This window comes from Polypterus senegalus, chromosome 14 (genome assembly GCF_016835505.1).
Source record: "Polypterus senegalus isolate Bchr_013 chromosome 14, ASM1683550v1, whole genome shotgun sequence".
NCBI classification, from domain to species: domain Eukaryota; kingdom Metazoa; phylum Chordata; class Cladistia; order Polypteriformes; family Polypteridae; genus Polypterus; species Polypterus senegalus.
Window position 1 is genome coordinate 54,137,229 of NC_053167.1, and position 24,938 is coordinate 54,162,166.

General features: G+C 39.5%; 1 protein-coding gene across 2 annotated transcripts in view; it reads right to left on the bottom strand.

Annotated features, from left to right (window-relative positions):
• The window catches only part of sulf2b (sulfatase 2b), a 364,710-nt gene that overhangs the window by 40,100 nt on the left and 299,672 nt on the right, over nucleotides 1-24,938 (bottom strand). For both annotated transcript variants that reach the window (XM_039734695.1, XM_039734694.1), the window contains 4 exons: nucleotides 17,249-17,400; nucleotides 10,273-10,442; nucleotides 3,264-3,414; nucleotides 2,731-2,906 (listed from right to left, as the gene is read on the bottom strand). In XM_039734695.1, coding sequence (XP_039590629.1) covers nucleotides 2,731-2,906; nucleotides 3,264-3,414; nucleotides 10,273-10,442; nucleotides 17,249-17,400 — 649 coding nt within the window. The remainder of the gene's footprint in view (nucleotides 1-2,730; nucleotides 2,907-3,263; nucleotides 3,415-10,272; nucleotides 10,443-17,248; nucleotides 17,401-24,938) is intronic.

Below are 24,938 nucleotides of genomic sequence, written 5' to 3' on the forward strand. Positions count from 1 at the left end.
GGTGCATGATGTCATTTTATCCCACCTATATAAGATGGTGGTTTAGTTTCCCATTAATTCTAGCTTTTTGAAATTTCTAAACAAACCTCTTTCATGTCACTTGATTTATTCATTTTTTGATTAGGGAATTTTGTTTATGTTAGTTCCTGGGCTTTTGATTATCGGGCCTTAGTGTTTTCTTTAGTCTTTTGTTTTTTTTTTTGCTAGAATTATGGCCCTCATTTTCATGACTCTCCACTCAAATTTCTTGATTACAAATTTTTCTGTTCCCTTAAAATGTAAATTTCTCAAAATAGAAAAAAAAAACCTTCTGACTTCAAACCCAATGGTGTCTTGTGGAAGGTTATACACAAGTACAGTGGTACCTCAGTATATGTCCGCTTTGGAATAAGTCCAACTTGGTATATGTCCTGTTTGGATGTGAAATATTTTGCTTGGTATACGACCTTTGTTTGGAATATGACTCACGTGCTAGAACACCATGCACTACCCTTGTTTACCCCTCTCGAGACAAAGCCACAACTGCCCACGAGTGTCAGTACGCCAGTTGCTAGCATTCAGTGAACAACCCACGCTATAACTCTCTGTGAATTTTCACATGATTTTCTGTTTTTTTGCGTAAATTTGAATTGATTGTTGAAAAGTATGAAGGTGGCATGCGTATCCGGGACTTGGCTGCTGCATACCGTAAGCCGAGAACGATGGTATCAACGATTGTGAAAAACAAAGATTTTATTATAATGTAAATTGAGGTTAAATTTTCATTTATTTCATCTAATTGCTTTTGTATTTATGTATTTTAGTATTAAGCAGTGTTTAAATTATTTTATACAACCCTATCAATGTATAATATGCCAATAACAATCGGATTTTTTTTCATGGGAATGGATTAATCTTTATCCCTTTATTTCTTATGGGAAAAATTTGTCAAAGGATCTGGAACGGATTAAGGACGTATACTGGAGTACCACTGTATTTGGTCTTGGTCACTATGAGGTGCTAGGTGATGAAACTAGCAGCATTTTTTTGAATACAAGGCCCGGGAGAAGAGATGAAGGCTAATTCTGAATTCAAGTTTGATTGCCAGGAATTTAAAATGATCTGGTGACCAGCCAAAACCAAAATTCTAAATCAAAACAGTAGCATAAAGCAACAAGTCTGTTTCCAGGAAAATCTAAGGGGTTACATGATAAATTCTTTAGAAATTTATCTGCACACTCCAGTCCAAACTCTACTTAGCAACATTGTGTCAACTGTACTACATAATGGCAGTGCCCATACAACACAAAGTGGTGTTAACAATCATGGAAACGTATTTTCACTTATTCTAAATATGTTAAAACTAAAACTAATTTACAATTTGAAATCTGTGTAAGTCAAAACTCCGGAATAATAGTTTTGTTTTTAATCATTGTCTTAACTGTAAAATAAAGAAAAATATAAAACAATTAGGTGACAAATTGACCCAAAGTGATATAACTTGTAACGTGCACATTAAATAACACGTTCCATTGATATAGATAAGCGGGAGTGCCATGTTTGCCAGAGAAGTAAATTAGTGTGCCCACATGGGATGGGGAAAAATACACGCACAACAGCGTTTCTCAACCTTTAAGTATTTACGACTCGAATTTTCATAACAGTTTCAATCACACCCCCCTAATGTTTTTTTTTAAACCCTAATAAAATTTATTCCTAGATTTTTTGCTGCCGATCCACTGCTACAAGTTTTATCATACCTACTTAACTTTTATCGACATTTATCTAACTGTATATTTATTTTTCTAGTATCAGAATGTAGTTTAAGTTAATTTGTTTTGGTTTCAATAGATGTATTTTTCATATTTTCGATTCATGTTTTCTTTTTTTTTCACATCTTCGCGGGGGGTGCGCCCCACAGTTTGAGAACCGCCGACATACAGTCAAAATGTGGAATATGAACGACTCTCATAAGTTGTGAGAATAAGAGTTTGCTTGTATGCTTTTAGAAATGCACTAATATCTATTTTTGTAGAGGTGTAACTGTATGCATATATAAAAACTATTAAGCAGTATGCTCTATGAACAGGAAATAATTTATAGATGCATGAAATGGTGTTCTGGTGCTCAACAGTTTCATTCCCAGAAACAAAACTTAATACTCAGTCCCCTCTTGGGCTTCATAAGAAGATATGACCTTTCAGCATTAAACTTCTAAGCATGTTAACAATACTATTCAAATAGATCTAATTATTTATTCTTGACTGGAAAGCTATATTATTAACATTTAAGTGTATTTTGACTTCTGTGGATTGTCTGATTATTGTTTTTCTGTAGGTTCTACTGTTATTGTAATGAGTGACTTGAGCCAGACTACAACCAGGAGCTCAGTGATGTCATTTTACCCAGTATCCAGGAACACCAACAGAGAGATCCTATGCTGATATATTTTTTTTATTATTATTTCTTTTCCAACACGAAACAAAAGCAGAAAGATGAAAGGAATAACAGAATTTAGAAAAATATATGCTTAAAGAAAAACTTTGATTGAGATCAATTCATGAAATACAAAAAACAGCTAGTGCACACTTAAATCCCTTAAAGTCGTACAGAATTTTTGAAGGTAATATATAATGCACATTCAAAAATAGATTTTTTTCTTCTTTTTGATTTTATATTAAAAACCCCAGCAAGATCACTGCATTATATAATGAAAGAATCATAGATGCAGATTTCTAAATGTGTGCTTACATGGCGCTTCCTTCCACGTTGGGCCCTCTGATATAAAAGGGCACTCTGATGTCAAACTCATAGGGCATTGATTTCCCCTTGACTAGCCCAAACTGTCCGATGTGATAGCCATGGTCTGCTGTATAAATTAGATAAGTGTTCTCCAACTCTCCAATTTCCACTAGCATATTATACACCTTGAAAAGAACAGTATAAAAAAGGGAAGAGACATAAGGTCAGGCACTGCTAATGTCTCTTTTTATTTACAAAGCATTGTTAATTGTTAGCTGGTTAAATAAAACAGAACACTGCATGCAGCTCTTGAAAAACTAAAACCAAGTAAATGTAACATGTGAGTGAACAAAAATGAAAGAATAACTATGTTCTGTTATAAGCAGTTATCAACTTCTACTTAAGGGTGGGTTGGAATGAAACCATGTGGCCTTGATAGCCCTCTAGGACGTATTCCTCGTGGTGAAGGAGTTAGGCATGATTTCATGCAGAAATGTTCTGCTTTTAACACTCATTCTGTTCATCACAATCAAGTACGGTACCTTTTCTAAGGAGTCATCTACAGACAGCAGCGTCTGCAATCGCTTCCTCTGCAACAAGTTGGTGAATTCCATATGGATGGGTTTCATAGGACCAGTGTACCTCATGATCCAGTGCTTGTCTGGATTGGGTGCGTAGTTGTAGCTTGGTGTGCTGTGATAAGAATACATAAAAGGTAATGAGGACCTTTTCTCAATGAAATTATACCAGCGTACTATCACTCATTCCTACTTCATTACACTGATGTGTGCAACGTGGGATGTAATGAGACATACAGTTCTTAAATAGTCCATATAGCAGATTTCAATTTATTGAGAAGAGCAGGTATAACAAGAAAGGCTAAGGGTGAGGTTGGAGAAACAACACTCTGTCAAAGGCTACTGCCGCCTGATGGTCCATGCAGTTTATAAAGCACAAAGCTTTTTGTGTTGCAACAAACTCTTAACAATCTGTATGTAGGGTGAAATATTCTCATTTCTTTGCAAGAACTCTTTTAAAGTCAGTCAGTCAGTCAGTCATTGTCCAACCTGCTATATCCTAACACCGGGTCTGCTGGAGCCAACCAAGCCAACACAGGGCGCCCACATCCACACACCAGGCACACACTAGAGACAATTTAGGATCACCAATGCACCTAACCTGCATGTCTTTGGACTGTGGGAGGAAACCAACGCAGACACGGGGAGAACATGCAAGAGAACCCAGGTCTCTTTACTGCAAGGACGCAGCACTACCACTGCGCCACCGTGCCGCCCCTCTTTTAAAGTACAGTTAGAATATAAGTTTGAGCAATGATTCCGAAGCAGTGCTCTGTTGCTAACGAGAGACAACTGGAGTTGAATGTAAGCAGTTTCTGTACGTTTTGACTTGTGTTTGGACAAGCTGCCTCTAAACTTATCTAAAACGTTCCTCACTATTAAAGCAGGCTCCGCTGTTAACTTAAGCATTCTATTTTATTCTCTTCACATGGCCTGTAGTTAATAATATGCTCCCTATGGTTAGTTTTCACTCCTTCATGTATTATTATATTAATTTTGGGTTATTTTAGCTTCTAATTTAATAGGCACTCTGCAAAAGTATTACTATTGAGTTACAGTGTGATTCATGTGCCTACGTTTTGAACAAAGAGACAAAAGAGCAAGTATGTTGAATGGACTAAGCTCTTGTTTATAACATTTCTAATGTATGGTAATCTAAAAGAACAAGGCGTTATTCAAAGTGAGAAATTTCAAGATGGGGACAGCTGAAAATGCAGCAGATGCACACCCAATTCATATGACATGTAGAACAAGGTGAAAGAATAAGAAAGAAAATAAATGTGCTACTTTAAGTGAATGCAACTTCAAGTTAATGTAAATAGCTTGGTTTTGTTGGCCTCTCTCTAGATGTTCACAGTACTGTGTAAATGTAAAAATAATGTAAATATTCTCTTCTAAGGGACTCCGCACAATAAGTGGCTTTAGGAAAATATCAGATCATTTCAAAGTTCTGCTTTTCAATTTTAGCTACTGTGTAAATAATAAACCCGTAAAGCAGCAAAAGACGGATGTGAGTATGTTTTGTTATATGACATGTAGTTGGTTTATATGTGAGTTTTGATTTTATTTGGACGTCTGAAAAATGACTTGCAGTGAACTGTAATAAACCCAGATATAAGTTTTTGATCACACTGTCATGTAGTACTTGATAATTTCAAAGTACTCTTACATAATAAAGCATTACTAAACACTACTAATAGGTACTCAAGAACTGTGTATAGTGAAGTGTATAAGTAAATGCAGAATACATTTCATAATTCCTTGACCTATTCTACATTTACTAACACTGTTACTTTGGCTACTGATAAAATATGATTAGTCAGTGTACACAATGAGTAGCACACTTTTTAAAGAAATAAATCAGCTAAGAATCTGAGTGAGCATATGTGTTTTTGATTAAGCAGCTACAGTATATGATGGAGCACTCCCAACCTGTGATGGTCTGCTTTGCCTTACTAGGAAGCCTATGTGAAATGAGGCTTGTGGAAAATGCATAAATGGTGCATTTAGGATTTACTTTGAACACAATTCCCAATGGGCGGCACGGTTGCGCAGTGGGTACTGCTGCTGCCTCGCAGTTAGGAGACCTTTGGTTCGCTTCCCGGGTCCTCCCTGCGTGGAGTTTGCATGTTCTCCCCGTGTCTGCATGGATTTCCTCCCACAGTCAAAAGACATGCAGTTTAGGTGCATTGGTGATCCTAAATTGTAGTGTGTGCCTGGTGTGTGGGTGTGGGCACCCTGCCCGGGGTTTGTTTCCTGCCTTGCGCCCTGTGTTGGCTGGGATTGGCCGTGACCCTGTAATTAGGATATAGCGGGATGGACGGACAATTCCCAAGTGCAGTATACCTAAACAAGCTGGATCTGATACTGCCAACTTTCCAGTTATACCAGGATTCCTATAGTTCCTAATTATATCTTTGCTAAGCCAGAAAAACATGAATTTTCATCAAGACAAGAAATGTGAACAGATACACAATAAAATGAGGACTTTGTTACAAATGGACACATTTTCTAATGTAGGCCTTTTCCTGACGAGTGAGACCATGGGTCACACTTTCTCTGTTCCATTCACACGGGCCCATGACATTTCTCTTAGTGAACTGCACAAACTGCCAGAGCGCACCAAAAAGGATTCCAACTGGACATCCTCATCAAATAAAGCTGGTAGGAGAACACTCCTATGTTCATGTGCACAAAGCAAGGCAAACCAGAAAAGAAAAGAACTGACAAAATATCTCTCTGATTATTTACACTCAAATGTAAAGAAATCAGCCATTAAACGTGCAAAATGGCTTTAAAAAAAACGAGTCCATTCTCTTTTTCCCATTTTAACAAATAAGAGTGAGTCTGGACCTCTGGTAGCAGTCGAATGCGCTCTGAATGAAAGGCGAGTGGCAAACACAGCATAGTGAAACAACCCAGCTGTGGACCAAAGTGACATGGGAAAATGACACTGATAAGTGGTGAGGCAGAGAAATGAGATAGCAGCAGGCTGACAGGCAGCGTACTTCGGCCTCAGCAGACACAGCTGGTAAAGTGATGCAGAATTCATGGAGCCATCCTGCAGGGAAACATGCCGCACTCGACAGGGTCACACAAGTCTACCCTGCTGGTGGCGTAGCTGCTTTGAGACATGTGTCCTGTAGGTGGCACCATTTAATTATTTACTGTTTCAACTGCTGTTTATCCTATGAGCATCGCAGTCCAAACCAAATCAGAGGGCCTCATTGCTCAAAGTCATTTGTGCATGGATTCAAAACAGAATCTGAAATGGGGGGAAAGGATAAACAGAGGGTGAACACCCTAAGTACCTAAACATTGTACCCATACGGCTGAATTAAAGCCTTACCCTCACCAGTCACTCCACCCCCTTGCCTAGTATGGATAGAGACTTTAAATGCCACACAGCAGCCAACAGTATCAACATTAAGCAAATTTGAGCAATCATGCGTATAAGGAAAGCCGCCACCCGCACCATGTACAATCCTATACATTGTAATTACATAGACAAGATGGATCAAAGTTATCTTCTAAGTCCATGCTTATTTTGGAACAATTGACTATTCAGTTTAACATCTGATGAACAGGGCTTTCTAACCAGTAGTGGGCTCTGTAGTTCGATGTCCTAACAGGTTTATTCTGGCAAAGGAAAACTCCTCTTATCCTATTGAAATATGTATAAATCAAGAAAACATTTCAAGGTGGTTAACCATATGTAATTTTATTGTTGTCTTCTTGTGTGTGGCGCACATACACACTTGACCAATCAAACAATCTGTATGGTATAGTCAGAAACTAAGTTATTCCAATTGTTGCCCCTTGAAATTCATATTTTTGAATGTGCTTTCTGCTCATGTCCCCACACACGGCTGCAAAGATGTTACAGGCAACAATGATGCCCTATGAGGGACATGCCAAGTCAGTGGGCTGGCAAATAACACCTCAAAAAATAGTTCCAATACTCACTTTTCACATTGCTTGCTCTTATATTGTCCCATTGGAAAGCAGTAGTTTTATTCTGTCAAATGTATAACTTATTATGGCTGTGTGATGTAGTTCATCTTTGTCGTCATCTTGCTGCCATGTGCTTGGGATCAGTGGCTGACCCAACAGGCAAGGAGCTGCCAAATGCCACAGTTCTCTAGCAAGTTCACTTAACACTATATTTCTGCCCAGATTACCATAAGAAGGAGTCAACATTGGACGGCATGGTGGCGCAGTGGGTAGCACTGCTGCCCTTCCCGAGTCCTCCCTGCGTGGAGTTTGCATGTTCTCCCCGTGTCTGCATGGATTTCCTCCCACAGTCCCAAGACATGCAGGTTAGGTGCATTGGCAATCCTAAATTGTTCCTAGTGTGTGCTTGGTGTGTGTGTGTGTGTGTATGTGTGTGCCCTGCAGTGGGCTGGCACCCTGCCTGGGGTTTGTTTCCTGCCTTGCGCCCTATTTTGACTGGGATTGGCTCCAGCAGACCCCCATGACCCTGTAGTTAGGATATAGCGGGTTGGATAATGGATGGATGGAGTCAACATTGCAAAGTCAAGTTCTTGCTAGTATCCTTGACAATGTAGTTTATAGATGCCTGGGAATTGCCCATTTGATTGATTTAGTTCACCTAACTCACAATTGTTCTTGGAATTAAGAGGAGAACAGCCTAACTCCATGATACACTTCCTTCAGGTCAGACATTTCTTGTTGTCTTTCTTCATGTACAAAATCATTTTGCACTTTATGATTAGCATTATTATGAATAATAATAATTCTTTCCATTTATATTGCACTTTTCTAGGTACTCAAAGCGCGACACTGAGTGGGGAGCCACTTCAACCACCACTCATGTAAAGAAATCAGAGTAAGTGTTTTCTTGTCATTTTTAAGTTTAGAACTTCTTATACTGTATTAAAACCATAATCTAAAATTACTGAAGACATGTCTTGAAAAGAAGAATCTCAACATAGCCGTGGGGTATTATCTGCAAATAAATGTATATTTATTGTTTGAAACAAATTTACCGATTTGCAAACCATGTCCCCAGAAACTGTAAGTAAGTTTTCAGAGCAATGCCTTGGCAGAAAGACAGATTCCTGCAGTTTAATCTCTCATTCATCCTGCTGTCTTCCTTTTATTACTCTGCAGATAATCCTCTCAAACTAAACAGATTCCTCCAAAAGCCACTGACTGCTGAAAACAGTGTAAGTCCATCAGAGTAAATGAAAAAAGTGGATTGCCTCTGAAACCTGTGATTCTCTGTAACCCACACAATCAGCTGTAGTGACATGAAAGAGCAGAGGTGACCAACAACTCAGCAGGAGCCTCTCTAGCACCCTGGAGCTCAGACTTCCAAGGACAAAGTGTAGATAGCAAGAGCTGCAGATCAGCACCTTAACAGAAACCAGTCGACACTTCTTTGTTTAGTTGCTGAATTGATTTAAGAAGACAGTGAATGAAAAATGAGGAGGAAACAAGAGAACTCCTCAATGCTCTACTTTGCATATTTGCTATATTATACTGTTTAGGATAGAATGGATGAAAGCCCATTCATACAGCTCAAAGGGTGAAAAGATATAACTGAATGATTTGGAAACAATGCTCAAGGAATTAGCCTACTGAGACTTTAATTTGTAAACACGTCTAATGATAAAGAAGGAGTGAAAATCAAAAATGATGGCAGAAAAATAATCCCAGTGTTACTCAGTCCAAGAGAGAGCTAGATTAGGCTACTGTGACACGGACACCTTAAACATCCATTCTAGTCGGTTTATGAGCTGTACAGAATATTCAGGAAAATGTGGTGTTTAACATCAGAGCTCACACATATTTACAAATCTAATGCAGTAACACAAAAACAAGATACAATATAACATTTACCAATGTAAGTGGAGAAATCTAACCTAACGGAGTAGAAAATCATTTTTAGACCAGTTGTGAAATTTCAAGTCCTGGAACTGAACTATCCATCCATTATCCAACCCACTATATCCTAACTACAGGGTCACGGGGGTCTGCTGGAGCCAATCCCAGCCAACACAGGGCGCAAGGCAGGAAACAAACCGCTGGCAGGGTGCCAGCCCACTGCAGTGGAACTAAACTAGAAAAGCAGTAATTCATTCAAATGAACGTGAACAAACCTAGTAATTATTGAACCTCAGTATGCTGAGCTAATGCAGTTTTACTAACAAGAATTCATGTACCGTATGCCATGGAGATCATCTGCAGCCTGAATATACCTTTTAAATCCTTACCCAACAAAATAAAAAGATCTCATCAAATCTATGAAGACCAATCAAAGGTTCATCACATTCTGGACCATCAGAACCAGGATCAGCACCATTAAATATTAAAGACTTCATTTTCTGACAGGTATAAATTGTCAGGTGTAGTTTTTCCAATACAGTAAGAATATATTTGAACATAAAAAGAACTATGGAGGTTGATGTTGTTCCCTTACCTTTAAAACTTGATGCAATGTCCTTTTCAGTTCTGCTTGCTATTTATACTTTGATGTGCTTGCCAAATGATCTGTCATTTTATTTGAGATATTTTTAGGTCCCACTGATCACAGATTGTTTAGTCATGTGTGGCACTAGGCACAACCAATGTTTTAAGAAAGAAAGAAAGAAAGACCGTCTTTAAAGAGTCACTGGCCCTACTCTCGATGCTCTTCATTAGTGCTCAGATGACATGTCAGATCAGTAAATGTACCTCAGTCATATTTGTGGTAAAGCCTTACTGTCATGGGATCTTACAAGATGCTTTCTGCGATCTATGACAATGTTCAAGTGTAATGAAGCTCTGAAGCATAAAACCAATGCAGGGTACCCATCAGAACTAGAAAGGACATCAGTTTGATCATTAGGAAACTTACATTTTCTCAAATAATAGGTATTGCTCAAACTCTTGATACTTGGTAGATAAGAAATCATTTCATCAGACTCAAACATGGTGTCTCTGGAAACAGATTTCTTCAGTAACTCACATGTGTTGCGAGGCATTGGGAAAGGCACTTGAATACTGTGGAGCAGAGTCCTCTGGACCATGGGGCGCAGCATGACTGATCACCATCATAACGGGACGATGTGGGTACATTTTCTTTGACATGCGGAAGTAGTTTATGCTGTCATTTGTGATGAGATCAGTCAGGTAATCCTGAGTGGGGGAAAAAATAAGAATATAAGCAGAATATTTAAGTAAAAGTCAAAGTGAATCTTAACCTCCACTGTCAAAAGTGTCTATGTACTCATATCACTATGAAAATCATTACACCTAGGAACTACCAAATCCGTCTTAGATATTTGTGTAAGGGTTAAAGATTTACTAAGTTGTGATGAAAAAGTCCTAAACAAAGTCAATGCATCTAAACACGTATTAGGACTCGCACACAATAAAATTATCACACTAAAATATGTCAAAAAAGCAGAACCTTTAAATCAATTGTTAACTTGTATTCAAAGAACCAACCCCCTACTCAACAAAAAACATGTACAAGATGACACCAAGGCTTCATAATATAATAGAGTCACACAATCAAGAAAAGAAAAATCACTTAAACTGAACAATAATGAAAGAAAGGCAACTAAAAGGGAACAAAATCTTAAAGGAATGACAAATTTATCTGTTACATCTTGCAAGTCACAGGTGCTCGGTATAGTTGTTAGAATATTTGTACAATTTAACTCAGAGTAGATTAAGTGAATTTTTGAGGTAACAGGGTGTAGAGAATTGTGTGCCGTACATTAACACAATTATACAAATACCAATATCATATATGAAAGAGTGCAGTGTACAGAAATGTTTTACAACAGGTAAAAAAATATAATAAAAGTAGGCTCTAGTTAACAAAAATGCCAAGAATCGGTTAATCTTACCATTTAACAGAAAACAATTAAAAGAGAAAGCATCTCATTAATTAAAAAAAATACAATAGATAACAAAAATAAGGACATGAGAAGTAAATACAACTATCAGCTCATTTCCATTAATTACCTTCCTTTTGCAAAAATATCTTAATTAAAAATATTCATTCATTCATTCTTTCATTCACTCATTCATTTTCCACCACTTACCTTAACAGTGAGGCCCAGTCGAAGGCCCAGAGTGCTCTTGAGCAGATTTTAATTAAACATATCTCTGTACTTTGCTTCATGTAACTTTCCCTTAACCCTTACTAGTTTTCCACTCCCTGCCACCAAAAACCAGTCCCACACCATGACGTAGCCATCCCCATGATTCACCGTTGGAATGGTATTGAGTGGTGGGGAGTGGTACCTGGTTTCCTCCAGATGTGATGCTTAGGACTGATGCCAAACAGTTTACTCTTGGTTTCATCAGATTAGAGAATCTTGTTTCTCACCATCTGAGAGTCCTTTAGTTGCTTTTTTGCAAACTAAATGTGACCTTTCAAATGTTGTCTAGCCACGCTTGTGTTAAAGCCCAGGTTAGTGGAGTGCTGCAGTGGGGGATATCCTTTTTGAAGTTTCACCCATCTCCATACTGGTTCTCTGAAACTGAGCCAGCTTGACCATCTGGTTCTTGGTTACCTCTCTTATCAAGGTCCTTCTCCCCTGAGGTCTCAGTTTGACTGGATGGCCAACCGAAGAGCTGCGGGTGTTCCAAACTCCTTTCATTTAAGATTTATGGAAGCCAATGTGCTCTTGAGAGCCTTCAAAGCTGCAGTTGCCCTAATACTATCCTTTCTGTAAACTCTGCAGGGAATTTCTTCAAACTAATGGCTTCTTGTTTTTGTTTTTTTCCCTGATACACTTTGTTACCTGTGGGATCTTCTGTAGACAAGTGTGAGCCTTTCCTAATCATATCCCATCAATTGAATTGACTACAGGTGGACTCCAAACACGGTGTAGAAATATCTTGATGATCCGTAGAATGGGACGCAACTGAGGCAGATTTCAAGTGTCATAACAAAAGCTCTGAGTACTTGCATCAATGTAGTATTTCAGTTTTTTATTTAAAAAATTAATTTGAAAATTCCTAAAATTCTGGTTGTCTGTTAGTAATTTTAGGGAATTGAGTATTGGTTGATGTGAGGGAAGAAAGAATTTAAATGATTTTAGCTCAAAGCAGCACCCTAATAAATTGTAAAAAAGTGAAGGTATCTGAATACCTTCTGAAAGCAATATGGTAGCAATCATACCATTTAGCATACAACCCTACATATTACCAGTTATTTTATTCAAATTGAGAATGAAAATCTTTTCAATAAAAAGAAAATAAATTAATTCAAAGGAATCAACCTGTCAATCAATTATATAAAAAAGAAAATTGTTCCCTGAAGTTGATTTCTTCGATGTAAGTACCGTATAATGAAAAGGTGTTGTAACCACAAGCTCAGATCAGGTTGGGGAGCGTGCACTGGTACAGCACGTTGCCACAACCACCACATGATGAAACAGCTTGGAATCCTGGCTGACAACCCCCCAGGCCGAAACATGGTCCAGTCCCACTCTCTGGAAATGACCATCTATCTCCCTAAGCCAGGTGTTGCACGGGTGTTTCCTTGGCCTGGTCTAGCTGCTTAGGCCGTCAACATTGAGGATCATCCTCGGGGAATCGCGCCACATGGCCGTAGTGCCGTAACTGACGCTCCCTCACGATGCAGGTAATGTGCCTCATTCGGGACTCCATGAGCAACCGCTCATTTGACACAAACTCAAATCAATGGTACCAACAGATGCCCCACAGCCACTGGACCCCAACACCCAGTCCATGCAAACATTGAATAGAGTAAGAGCAAGAACACACTCCTGACGAATCTCAGAATCAACTGGGAAAGACACAGAGGTTTTGCCTCCACTCTGCACAGCTCTCACAGTACCAGTGTACAGGCCAACCATGATATCCAGCAACACTGAGGGAACCCCACAAAGTCTCAGGATGTCCCACAGGACAGAGTCAAACTCTTTATGAAAACAGACAGAGGCTGAAAACTCCATGAGAACCCTCAGTGCCAGGATGTGTTTGATGGTAGACTTCTTAGGCATAAAACCAGACTGCTCCAGTCGCTGGTAGGTGAGCAAGTGATCACAGATCCTACTGAGGACAACCCTAGCAAGGACCTTTCTCGGCAACCTTCCCTTTCCAAATAGGGATGACAAGTCCCATTTTCCAGTCAGTTGGGATGACGCCCGTCTCCCAAATCGAAGCAAAGATTGCTTGCAATGCCAAGACAGCCTTACCACAAGCCAGGGAAAGTTCATCCTGGATATCACAGATCCCTGCACACTTCTCTACCATTAGCTGGTACATCACCTGCGCAAATTCAGTGAGACTGGGTAGTTGACAGCTAATGGAGGATTTGCTTCAAGAACCGTGGACCCAGAGATATCTAACGTCCTAGCCGGAGGATCAGCTTTAAACAACTGCTCAAAGTAGCCAACCCAGCCTTCTGCTCTCTGCGGGAGTTGCTCTGCTACAGCTGCCCATAGGAAGGCTGCTCACATCATGAAGAGGATGGGGGAAAGCCCTCAGGAGCCCCATCCCTAGAAGAGTCAAAACTGGTGGAGAGCCAATGGGGTCAGGACCGTTGGGGATCAGAACTGGTGTGGTGCTGAGGCATCGCCCGCTACAAGGCAGCACTCGGGTCCCAGTTTGAGGTGGCCCATCTGGGTAGGCATGTAAAATAAAGCTGAGATGAATCACATTTTTCAAAGGTTAAGCATGATTTATTTATAAAGGCTGATTATAATAAATTATGTTAAATAAATGTAATAAAACAATCTTTGTGTGCCTTCAGTTCAGTTTTAAGTCCACAAATGTGTAAAAATACGGAAGTACTTATAAATTAGAAAACTGTGCCCAAAACAGGGGAAATATGATTTTAATATTCTAGGAGGAACTTCTGCATGTGGACTTCATAATGTGAATGACAAAACTGCAAGGGTGCTTAGCCTGTAAACCTTTAGAGTTCTACAGCTTCAGCTGTTGTCTTCGGATTGGGATAAACCAATGGAGCGGCTACGAATATCTTCTGCATTCCTTATACCCAGAACTAACAACTGTAGCTGTCATGATTATAAACTAATCTGATACTACATAAATCACATGGCTGCTGTGGAAAATCAGTTTTCAGTAATTGAGTACACAAAACCGCTGTATGAATCATAATGAACGACTAACTAAACATGGGCCTATTAATATCTTTGTCTACCATACTGTTTGAAAAAAGAACACAACGGTCATTCAGCTTTGTATCCACTTATAAAATGACAGAGAAATAATCATTCAAAAAATATACTAACGTGAATCTGAAGAATTTAAAAAAATACAATGAAGCAGCATATAGAGGCACATAAAAATGAGGCAAAAGTAAATGACCAGTTATAAGATACAGATATATGTCAATGTTTTTTTTTCTGTATGTTACAGAAAACAGATTACTGAAGAAACAGCTTCATAAGTAAATACATAAATAAAACCAAATGAATACAACATAGATTAAAAGACTGAAAAAAACAGATTTTAGAAGATTACTATAACAGTACAGGACTCCGAACAAAAAATGATGAGTGGAAAGAAGGAATTGTGTAAGCTTCATTTGCACAGTGTTTTCACAGCCTCTACCACAGTCACAGTAGGCACAACATGTTAAACACAACTGTCAGGCAGAGGCAGCGCCCCGCCGTATATTCAAAACATAATCTGGAAAGGAACGGCACACTATAGGAATGAAGAATTGGCCTTTCTGAGCAGTGAACGTGATCAGATGAGATCAAGAGGTCAACCAAGAACAAGAAAACATGGGAAGCATGAAAATACAAAGACAATGAATGTGACTCTATGACAATTGTAACTGAGTCAGACCTGATTAGGAGTAGCTGTCCTAAGGAATTTTGGAATTTATCAGACAAACAATAAGGCAGACAGTCATCTTTTTTTTTTCTTTTCTTCTCCACTGAAAGTCAAGCTGAAAACATTGAGCAAGAAAGAGGTACAAATGACATTTCAGAAATCCCTTCTGCAGATATTCAGCTTTGAATAAATATATCTGCAGAGATGGCTGAGCTTTGCCCTTGAGCGCTCAGAATAAGGCAGCAACGGGAAAAGCTTTTCATACCTGCACTGAAGGTACAACTGCTGAAAAAATTCAACTTGGACTAAAGCCTTTCTATTTATACATCTTCCATTCTGTAATGAGCATCATCTCAATGTACTAACGATACACAGCCACAGCACAAATGGACACTCACTTATTTTTGTTTCATGTTTGGTTCACATGCAGGATAGATAACCTTTCCAGGGCCATAAACTAAAGTTGGAGGTGAAGACTGAAGAAGCTACTTTCAATTTTAAATCCCACCACTTTGGCAACTCAGCTATATCATTGTCTAGCTACAAAAGGTGTAAGGTAAAGGAATACTCCCAAGAACTGAAGTGTGGAAATCATCATAATAATAAGTAAAGATAATTTCATATTCTGAAGAATTCAAATTAACATGCAAATTTGGCAACAATAAGGAAAAGCACAAACTTGCCATGAAAAGAAGAAGATGAAGATGAATCCTATCACTGCCATCATAAAACACCATATAAATATGAATCAACATGACCACATGTCGTTTAACTGTAAGTATCCAGAAGCAATCCACATGGAATTAAATACAAAATGCACCACAGGAAGCCACCCATGCAAGGAACTGAATCTGAGGGTTGTAAAGCATCTGTGCCACCCAACAATATCACTTTGTTGTCCCACACCATTATACTCCTGAATGTATTTTTGGTCCCTGAAGTATGATTTAGTATGAGGCGAGAGTGCACTTGGCATATATATGATAAATGCTACATTAAACACGGATGAGCATTAGGAATGTTTCTCAGAGGGGTCATAATTTGCTTGTCAGGAAAGGTCGCCTCTTTCTAAAAAAGTTTAAAGACCCCTAAACCTCTCATGTACTCATTGACATGCAAATAGAAAAAGAATCCTCATTCATTCCTTCACTTCCTGACACTACTTCTTCTGGTACAGTTGTACAGGAGCTTATCCCTGTAACATCTCGGTCACTATTTACTATTACTATATATTCATACTTAACATATTCTTTTAATAAATCTTTATGTTATAACACACTCTTCTTTAAAGATCACACCATAATAAATTGTTTTGCAACACAAACACAAGTATAATTTGTATTAATAAGGTAAAATAATTAAGACAATTCCGTATATGCAATGTAAATCTGTTCATACTACACTATTATTGCTGATACTTGACTAAAAGTATCAACAATAATTAACACAATAGCTAAATAAATGAAGTGCAGCATGGAGTGATTGCCTTATCTACCAAATTCTTTTACAGTCCTGTTTTCTATATCCAAACTACCACACTCTGAAAGGCAAATCAGAAGAAGTGTCATTAACTACTGCTGGAACAGCCACATTATGATGCTTGTTAAGCAAAACTGCTGACTGGTACTCCCCCAGTACAAGCTTCACGCCACTGCCCAATTCGTAGTAACACTAGGTTTCATCACCTGTTCGCAGTTGTGCTCTTCAGCGTGCATTTCCACTTGGCTCTAACTGTGATCTGGTACCCTAACTCAGAAAATATTGTAATCTGCTGTCAATGGAAAGGTGAGCAACAGTGGGTGCTCTCGTTCTGCGGATCATTGTGGCCAATGTGTCACTGAATATTTAGTTCAACCTTGAAGCCAGAACAAGTTCTGCACTGTCTCAACCAGGGTGACATTCATTTAAATCTAGTCTAGATGTGTTTACCTATTAATCCACATCGAATAAATTAGGCTAATTATTTCTTTTTTATTCAACTTAATTAGAAAAGGCCAGTAGTAACAAGTTGATTTAGCAAAAATAAGCATTCAAGAAGGCGGACAACCTTATGTTTCTAACCAAGCTTGACACTAATCCAAAAATATTGCTTTGTTAATAATGGCAGACACATCTGAACTTTTTTTCTCTAATAAGCAAAAAATTTGTACCTTGGAGTAGTCAAACCCATGCTTCTCTCGTAGTCCATTTCTGCACAATGTGTAATTGTAAAAACGGGAGTTTTTCACCAACCCCACCCACTCCTTCCAGCCAGGTGGGATGTAGGAGCCGTTGTACTCATTGAGGTACTTCCCAAAAAAAGCTGTGGAAGAACAGTACATTTATGAATCACAATAGGCTTTATTGCCTCCATGCAACAGGAGAAACATTACGTTGTGAACATTGTATAAAATTTCATAAAGGAGTATATCATGTATTTTTGATTTTTATCCCAAAAAAGTGAAATAATTATATATATATATATATATATATATATATATATATATATATATATATATATATATCATGAACTCTTAAATTCACCTGCTAATTTAGATAGATAGATTGATACTTTATTAATCCCAAGGGGAAATTCACATACTCCAGCAGCAGCATACTGATAAAAAACAATATTAAATTAAAGAGTGATAAAAATGCAGGCATAACAGACAATAACTTTGTATAATGTTAACGTTTACCCCAAGGGTGGAACTGAAGAGTCTCATATTGTGTTGGAGGAACGATCTCCTCAATCTGTCAGTGGAGCAGGATGGTGACGGCAGTCTGTCGCTGAAGCTGCTCCTCTGTCTGGAGATGATCCTGGTATATAATGTTATATCAACACTTAGGACAAGGACAACCCTACGCACAGTGTGGCTCCACATTTTCAACCCTCTGCTCTTCCTGCAACAGCAGGTTATCATTTTATGTGGTTTGGGATGATTTCTCTCCCAGCTTCACTGTCATTTTGGGATATCATGCTATCCCTGTTTCCACTGACTGTATGTAATGTTCACCCTTCATGATCCCATTAACATTTTGGAGTGAAGTCTGCTTTATGTATGATATGTTTTATAGACTTTTAGAGAAACTGCATTTCCAATGTGCTTTCAGACTTAATTTAATTAACTCCACTATCCATTATGTTGGATGGTTGATGAAAAAAGTCTGGAAAAATGAAAAGGAAAATGACAGTTCTAAGCTGTCGTCACAGAAAGAATACAATTTGTTCCTGTGCATGCAAAAATGAAGGAGGAGCAAAGAACATTGTTAGACCGCAGCCTTCATTCTTGGTTTCATGCATTAATTAACCAGGTACTGTACAGTCAACACAGAGTGAACAGGAAGGCATCAGAAAGCCGCCTATATTCTAATGTCTGACAACATTTAAGCTGTGCCACTGGGAAGCCGTACCACAGTGAGTGACCTGATGGCTGAGAGAAATGAGACAAGGACACACTAGGTTCTTGAGGTATGGTATTCGTTCCTATATTGCAGGTGCACTTGATTCTTGATCCTTAGGTTAATCAGTCCCTATATGAAAGTAGATTAGGTCACGGGGAATGTTATTTTTTCAGGAAGCCACTGTTAAAAAATGATCATGTAGTAGAAATATGTAAAGGTAATCCTAAAATAATGGGTTTATTTAAAAAAAAAAACACAAAGAAAGGCACAAGTTTATAATCGGTTATAATGCTTCTGGTAGCTACCCCTGTCCATCAAAATAAGATACCTTTTCCTCTAAGCAATCTCTTCAGTTAACAAGCTTTTCCGAAATATGATATGAAGTTGTAGGTCCATGGTGAGTTTTGCCATTACCAAGAGAGTTGGGAATACGTGTGTAGCATGACTACAATAAGTAAGAAAGCAAAATAAAACGAGAAATGATATGGGAAAGAAGTGAAGTAATCAGACAGGGATAGAAGTACAGTTGTTCACCAAAGGCTTGGGAACATACACTCTACTTACTCTGACATTATCATACATGTAAGAAGATGGCCAATGAAAGCTAGTGAACATAAGGCATGTCAAAAGACTGCTTTCCTATGCTTGCAGTTGTTAGAGGCCGAGCAAAAGAAAGGCCTCTCATTAGAACCTTCACACACAGTGAAGCCCCAGAATGAATTACTTGGGGGAGGGCATGGGTAGGGGAAGGCAAATATTTGCATGTGGCATCTGGTAACCCTATCTAGGCTGCTACCATGTCATGACCCTGATCCGTTACAGGCAGGGTCCTATCAAGAAGGCGGTAAGCAGCTGCATCGAAGTATCCCAACAATAAAGCAATCACATAATGAATAAATCAATAAGCAGCTATAAAGAATCAATTAACCTTGTGGTACCGATTCGACACTCAAGCAACGCCATCACCCTGGCCCAACGACTGCTCATTAAAATCAGTAGCCCCATTCTACCGTCCTGATTATCTGGTATATTACTAGCAGATGGCTTCTGCTCCTGGTAAAAGACTAAAGTCTTCTTCACATTTTACTACATATTAAAGACTGGCTAATTTCATATCTTCAGAAGGGTTTCTTCCACTTTTTCTGTTAATTAATAATGATCTGTGGGATAACAAATGGCTCTTAACAAAAGTTCTCTTACACAGCAAAGCAGGAAATCAAACCATCAACTGTATAGACGTGTGCATGTGTATGTGCTGGGGTGAATCTGCAAACCTTTATTTTACTTATAGTTTTAATAACTTGAACAATTTACCTTAATTGTGACTTCTTTTTTCATGGACTCTCAAAGTACAGAAAAGGTGGATGATAGTGAGGGGAAAAATCGGGGTATACGGTTCATTTTATCAAAGAATGCCATTTTCTGAACTGGCATTCCATTTCCATTAAATAATTGCAAGTAGCCAAAGCCCATCATGTAAATATCTGGCACAAGGCAGGAAGATGCCCTGTATTGGATGGCACTTCATTGCAGGGTACACTCACTCACAAGCCCACAACTTGCAACTTGGGCTTACGTCCACACTAGCAAGTTTTCATTTTAAAAGAGAGTTTTTAAACGAAAGCAATCTCTGTCCACACTGGAGTTTTTAAACGAAAGCGATCTCTGTCCACACTAGAGTTTTTAAACAAACGCGATCTCTGTCCACATGGGGTTTTCGCTTGTGACGTGTGGGTCACAGACTTGCATAAGAAAGGAGAAGGCAAGTCCAGTTTTCCAAAAAAAATCCAAAAAACAAACGGCTTTATTATTGTCAAGACAGGAACATTCTCAAAGCATTTATTCAAACGGGAGCTGTCACTCCAACACACGAGGATACGTCGTGCATCCGTTCCCTTCGCAGAACAAAAGAACTGATGATAGCCTTCATCCACAAGCGAGGAGACAGAAAGTAAGCAAAGGGCCAGGACAGCGTCCGGTTATAAATGTTCACCGCATCAATCAGTAGGCGATAGATGCATCACGCGGGAAATGTGCGAACTTGCAGTTGAGTTGCACCAGCAGCAGACCACCAGTCCCTGCCTGCGTTAAGAGAATGTCGGCACACAGTGCAGTTAGGGGGTTTTTTGAGGTCTCAAAAATCTCACAGCATTATTTACAAAAGGATCCAAGTCCATACTCAAGTGCCTGAAAACGCATATGACGTAGGCCTTCGTCCTTGACTGGGCACACGTGCCTCAGGCGAAATAGCCTTGACGGGACTGTGTAGTGAAAAATTCAGACAGGAGTCCTGCGTGCTTTATGTGCTTTCAAGGCTGCTAACATGCACAAGACTGATATTGCATTCACAGCATATAGAAACGGACAAGTTCTTAAAGGAGCCCCTCGTGTCACGTCAATGCCCTGATTACAGTTGAAAGGAACAGTCGTCAGAAATGGCAAAGGTTATCCTGTCATTAAAGAGAAAAACAGCAAATTTTAAAATCACACTTAAAGAAAAAAAAGCGAGCAGCTCTGTGTTCATTTGCAATAATAAGCGATCCACAGCAATTGGAGCACATCTTGCACCTCGCTTGATGAAGGGGCCTTAGCTGCCGTGAAAGCTTGCATTTGTAATCTATTTAGTTAGCCAATAAAAGGTGTCATTTCACCCTACTTTCTCCTGTATCAAACAACATGTGTAAAACAAACTCAATGGAGAAAATCTTGTGTCTATATCATCATTTACTGCACTGTGCTGTCACGTGTCTCTCTGTCCTGTAATACTGTGAGCTCGACTGTGTTCTACACCCATCCACTTTGTTACGTGCCTAATTGTTTATTTTGCTGCAGAACTGAATAGGTTAAGTAATAAACATTAGTTAAAGGCTGCCAAACGCGTTATTTAAAATGTGATTTTTATGGGACACTGGATATTTCACTACAACAGTAACACTGCTGGCCACTGGAGCGACCTGTACATTATTTGCTTTTTGTGCAGGTAAGTAGCATTGAAACTCTACAAAGCACAATTAGCTGTTTATAGGCGAGCAGCACAAGAAGTGCCATGAAAAGCAACTCTTCTCTATGGGAATCATCTTTTGAAAGGTGACTAATCGGTGAATGTGGCAATGTGATGAGCAGAATCCAATCAAGGAAGGCCCTTGAAACAAGCAAAACAGTGTTGCTAGGTCTGAGATTTTCCCTCCCAGTTGGGTCCATGAGAAATAATGTGCTTTCACAGGTGGTGCTTTTTTGGGCTACTAAAACAATGCGGGATTTTGGGTAATTTTTCAGCTCCCGTCCTCCATCCTGGTATTCATTGCAAAATCCCAGAGGGGTATGCCACCCCAGGCTTCAAAGGTATGTACCTAATCCTCTCATTCTTGATGCCAGCCCCCACTTTCCAGTCTACGTCAGGTATTGGGCTATTTTTTTGGGGCAAATTTACAGTTTTTAAAGTGTGGACAAAAGGTGGAAACAGAGACAAATCTCTATGTTTTTCAAATGCACAACTTCAGGTGTTTGTGGAAACCCAAGAGTTGAATACGAGTCTTTGGAGTCAGGTCACAGTAATGCTACCCACTGTGTCATTTAGCATGCTTCCCCAGTAGTGATCACCTCTTTTAAAGATTAGCCCATGCCTGACGTATTTATAAAATTAGCAAAGAGACTACATGGTGATTCATTTACAATATTAGGCCTATGAGCTGTTAGTCAGACGTCCGCGTTATTATCGTTTTACCGTACAAGTGCTAGGCATGAATGACTTTAATTATTACCAATAGTTTCCACTTCATTAGAGGAGCAACAGCTTCTTTCTGTATTAAAAGCAAAGAGATGTATTTACTGAACCCTGGTGCCAACTAAACTCATTTGCAGTATTTGGCAAAAGAGGTAGCCATTTATTTGATTTAATTATGATGGACCAGTTTAGCTCTGGTGTGGGGGGGTCCCTTTCTTTACTTCAAACATATCCAAAACATTTGCTTTGAAGGACAATGAAATACCACAATTCAAATCTTATTCAAGTTAGCAATGCAACAACTTCATTTGAGTGATGTTTAACAAGATAATACATCTAAAGAGAAGCATAACAGCCAATCACAAAAACACATTCTACCAAGGCAGATGGAACTCACTACTTGGATCCATTAAGGTAAAACACACAGTCATGTCAGAGCTTTCACAGGCTGAAAGAAACAGCCAGCAAATCGAGTCCCAGTGTAATGTTTAAAGGCTTGGCAGCAGGGAGCAATCTGACTTTAATAACCACGTTTGTCTGCCTCAAAAAATGTGTTATGCAAACATGCCCATGGCAAGAAGCGGACACTGCAACGGCCTGACAGTTATCTGTCAGGTAAAATAAGTAGCTGATATTTACAAATGAAGAACCACCTGACAGTCAGCGCTACATAGGCCAGCTGCTTTTGGATATTTTTTCCGTGAACATTTCTTATTTATTAAGTGGCAGTTTGAAATTCTGCAGGACCCTTCTGCCAGAATGCAGTGATTTCACACACAGCTATCTTTAATTTATGTTCAAATGACACCGTCAAAGTAAGATGGGTGCCCTGCAGAAACACCAGACCGAGGGCTTTCACAGGGCAGCAGCACTTCATTCACAAGCCAAGCAACAAAACGTGCCCCCTGCACCCCCGGCAGTAACAGGCACTATTTTACATAAACAACATTTTTGTATTCAGCATTCAGCCAGCAACAAAACTGCTTATTGCTTTCTACATATGGAGAAAAAAACAGAATTCTAGTTTCTTTACTGTTGGGCAGCCTGTCACATCATGTTTTTAGGGACTTTAACTCATTTGAGAATATTCTTGAAGGATTTGCTATACCGTGCAAGGAGCATAACGTTACTACTGTGCTACTACATTTATGTTAAATGGGTGTTACCACAGTTATTTCACAACTCATTAGAACATTAGAACACTCTAGACGAGAACTGGCCATTCAGCCCATCAACGCTTGCCAGTCCTATCCACTTAATTCCTCCAAAGTAACATCAAGTCAAGTTTTGAAAGTCCCTTACACTACTTGCTGTCTTATTCCAAGTGTCTATCGTTCTTTGTGTAAAGAAAAACCTCCTAATGTTTGTGCGAAATTTATCCTTAACAAGTTTCCAACTGTGTCCCCGTGTTCTTGATGAGCTCATTTTAAAATACAAGTCTCGATCCACTGTACTAATTCCCTTCATAATTTTAAACACTTCAATCATGTCACCTCTTAATCTTCTTTTGCTTAAACTGTAAAGGCTCAGCTCTTTTAATCTTTCCTCATAATTCAACCCCTGCAGCCCTGGAATCAGCCTAGTCGCTCTTCTGTGGACTCATGCGTTCAGATTCTGGACTGGCCACTCATTGTGAACAATGCTGTACATCCTCTCTCTGACATAACAACACTGAAGAGATTCAGCCAAAGAATTATTCAAAGTGTGTCAAGATATGTGACTGGGGCTCTTTTATACAAACAGCAATACGTCTGACCGGGAAGCTATAGTGTGTGTATATATACTGTATATTTTATTTAACGCGTCTCTTTACAATGCCAGATTTCTCCCTGGGGACAAATAAAGTTATATGTGTTCATGTACAATGAATCAGTACACCCGCACTGGTACAACGTACTCAAGCAGTAGTGATTAAAATGTTAATTTCAAACATGACATATACAGGTAGTCCCCAGGTTACGGACATCCGACCTTACGACTTACGAACGGGCTGCAGCTGTGACGCATGTGCCTCCGTAACTGCCTATCTTCGGCCTGGGAACGCTGCAAGCGGTGGCGGGGGGGTGTGATTTCGCTGCTCGTGGATAGTCACCGGGGCCGCCACAGCTATCGCTCCTGTGCAAGATGATGATTCGCTGCCTGCCCACTACGCCACCGCAGCTACTGCTCCTGACTGGACGCAGGCTGGATGGAGTGGAGGGGGGCGTTTCACTGCCTGCCCAGCACACACGGCTGGTAATGCTGCAAGCGGTGACCCGTTTGTGGCTGAATGGAGGCCATTGAAGATGAACGGGGCGGCAGCGGTAGCATTGTAGTGTGCCTCGGGTGGCAGGCTGTTGAATGCGGATGGTGGTGGGCGATTCACTAACTGCTTTGGCCGCACCATGTTCGTTCTCGGTGGGCAGACGCTGCAGGCAGCATACTGTAGTGGAGGTGACTGTGAGGTGGGCTGGTGATGAGCTGCACCTCGATGCCCCCATTCATTCTCAGTAGCAAGCCTGCTTGTACTGTTACGTACATAGCAGGAAGTTGTCTCTTGTCAGTACATCAGACATGTTGACGACGGGTGCCTTCCTGCTGTGATAGAGTGTACAGTGCTGTGCAGAAGAGCTCATCTTAACCTTTTGTCTTCACCCTTCAGCAATGTTTCTGAAACACAAATCTGATGCAGGTGCTGGTGATACAGTAAAGAAGAGAAAAACCATCACCATTGAAAATAAAGTAGAAATAAT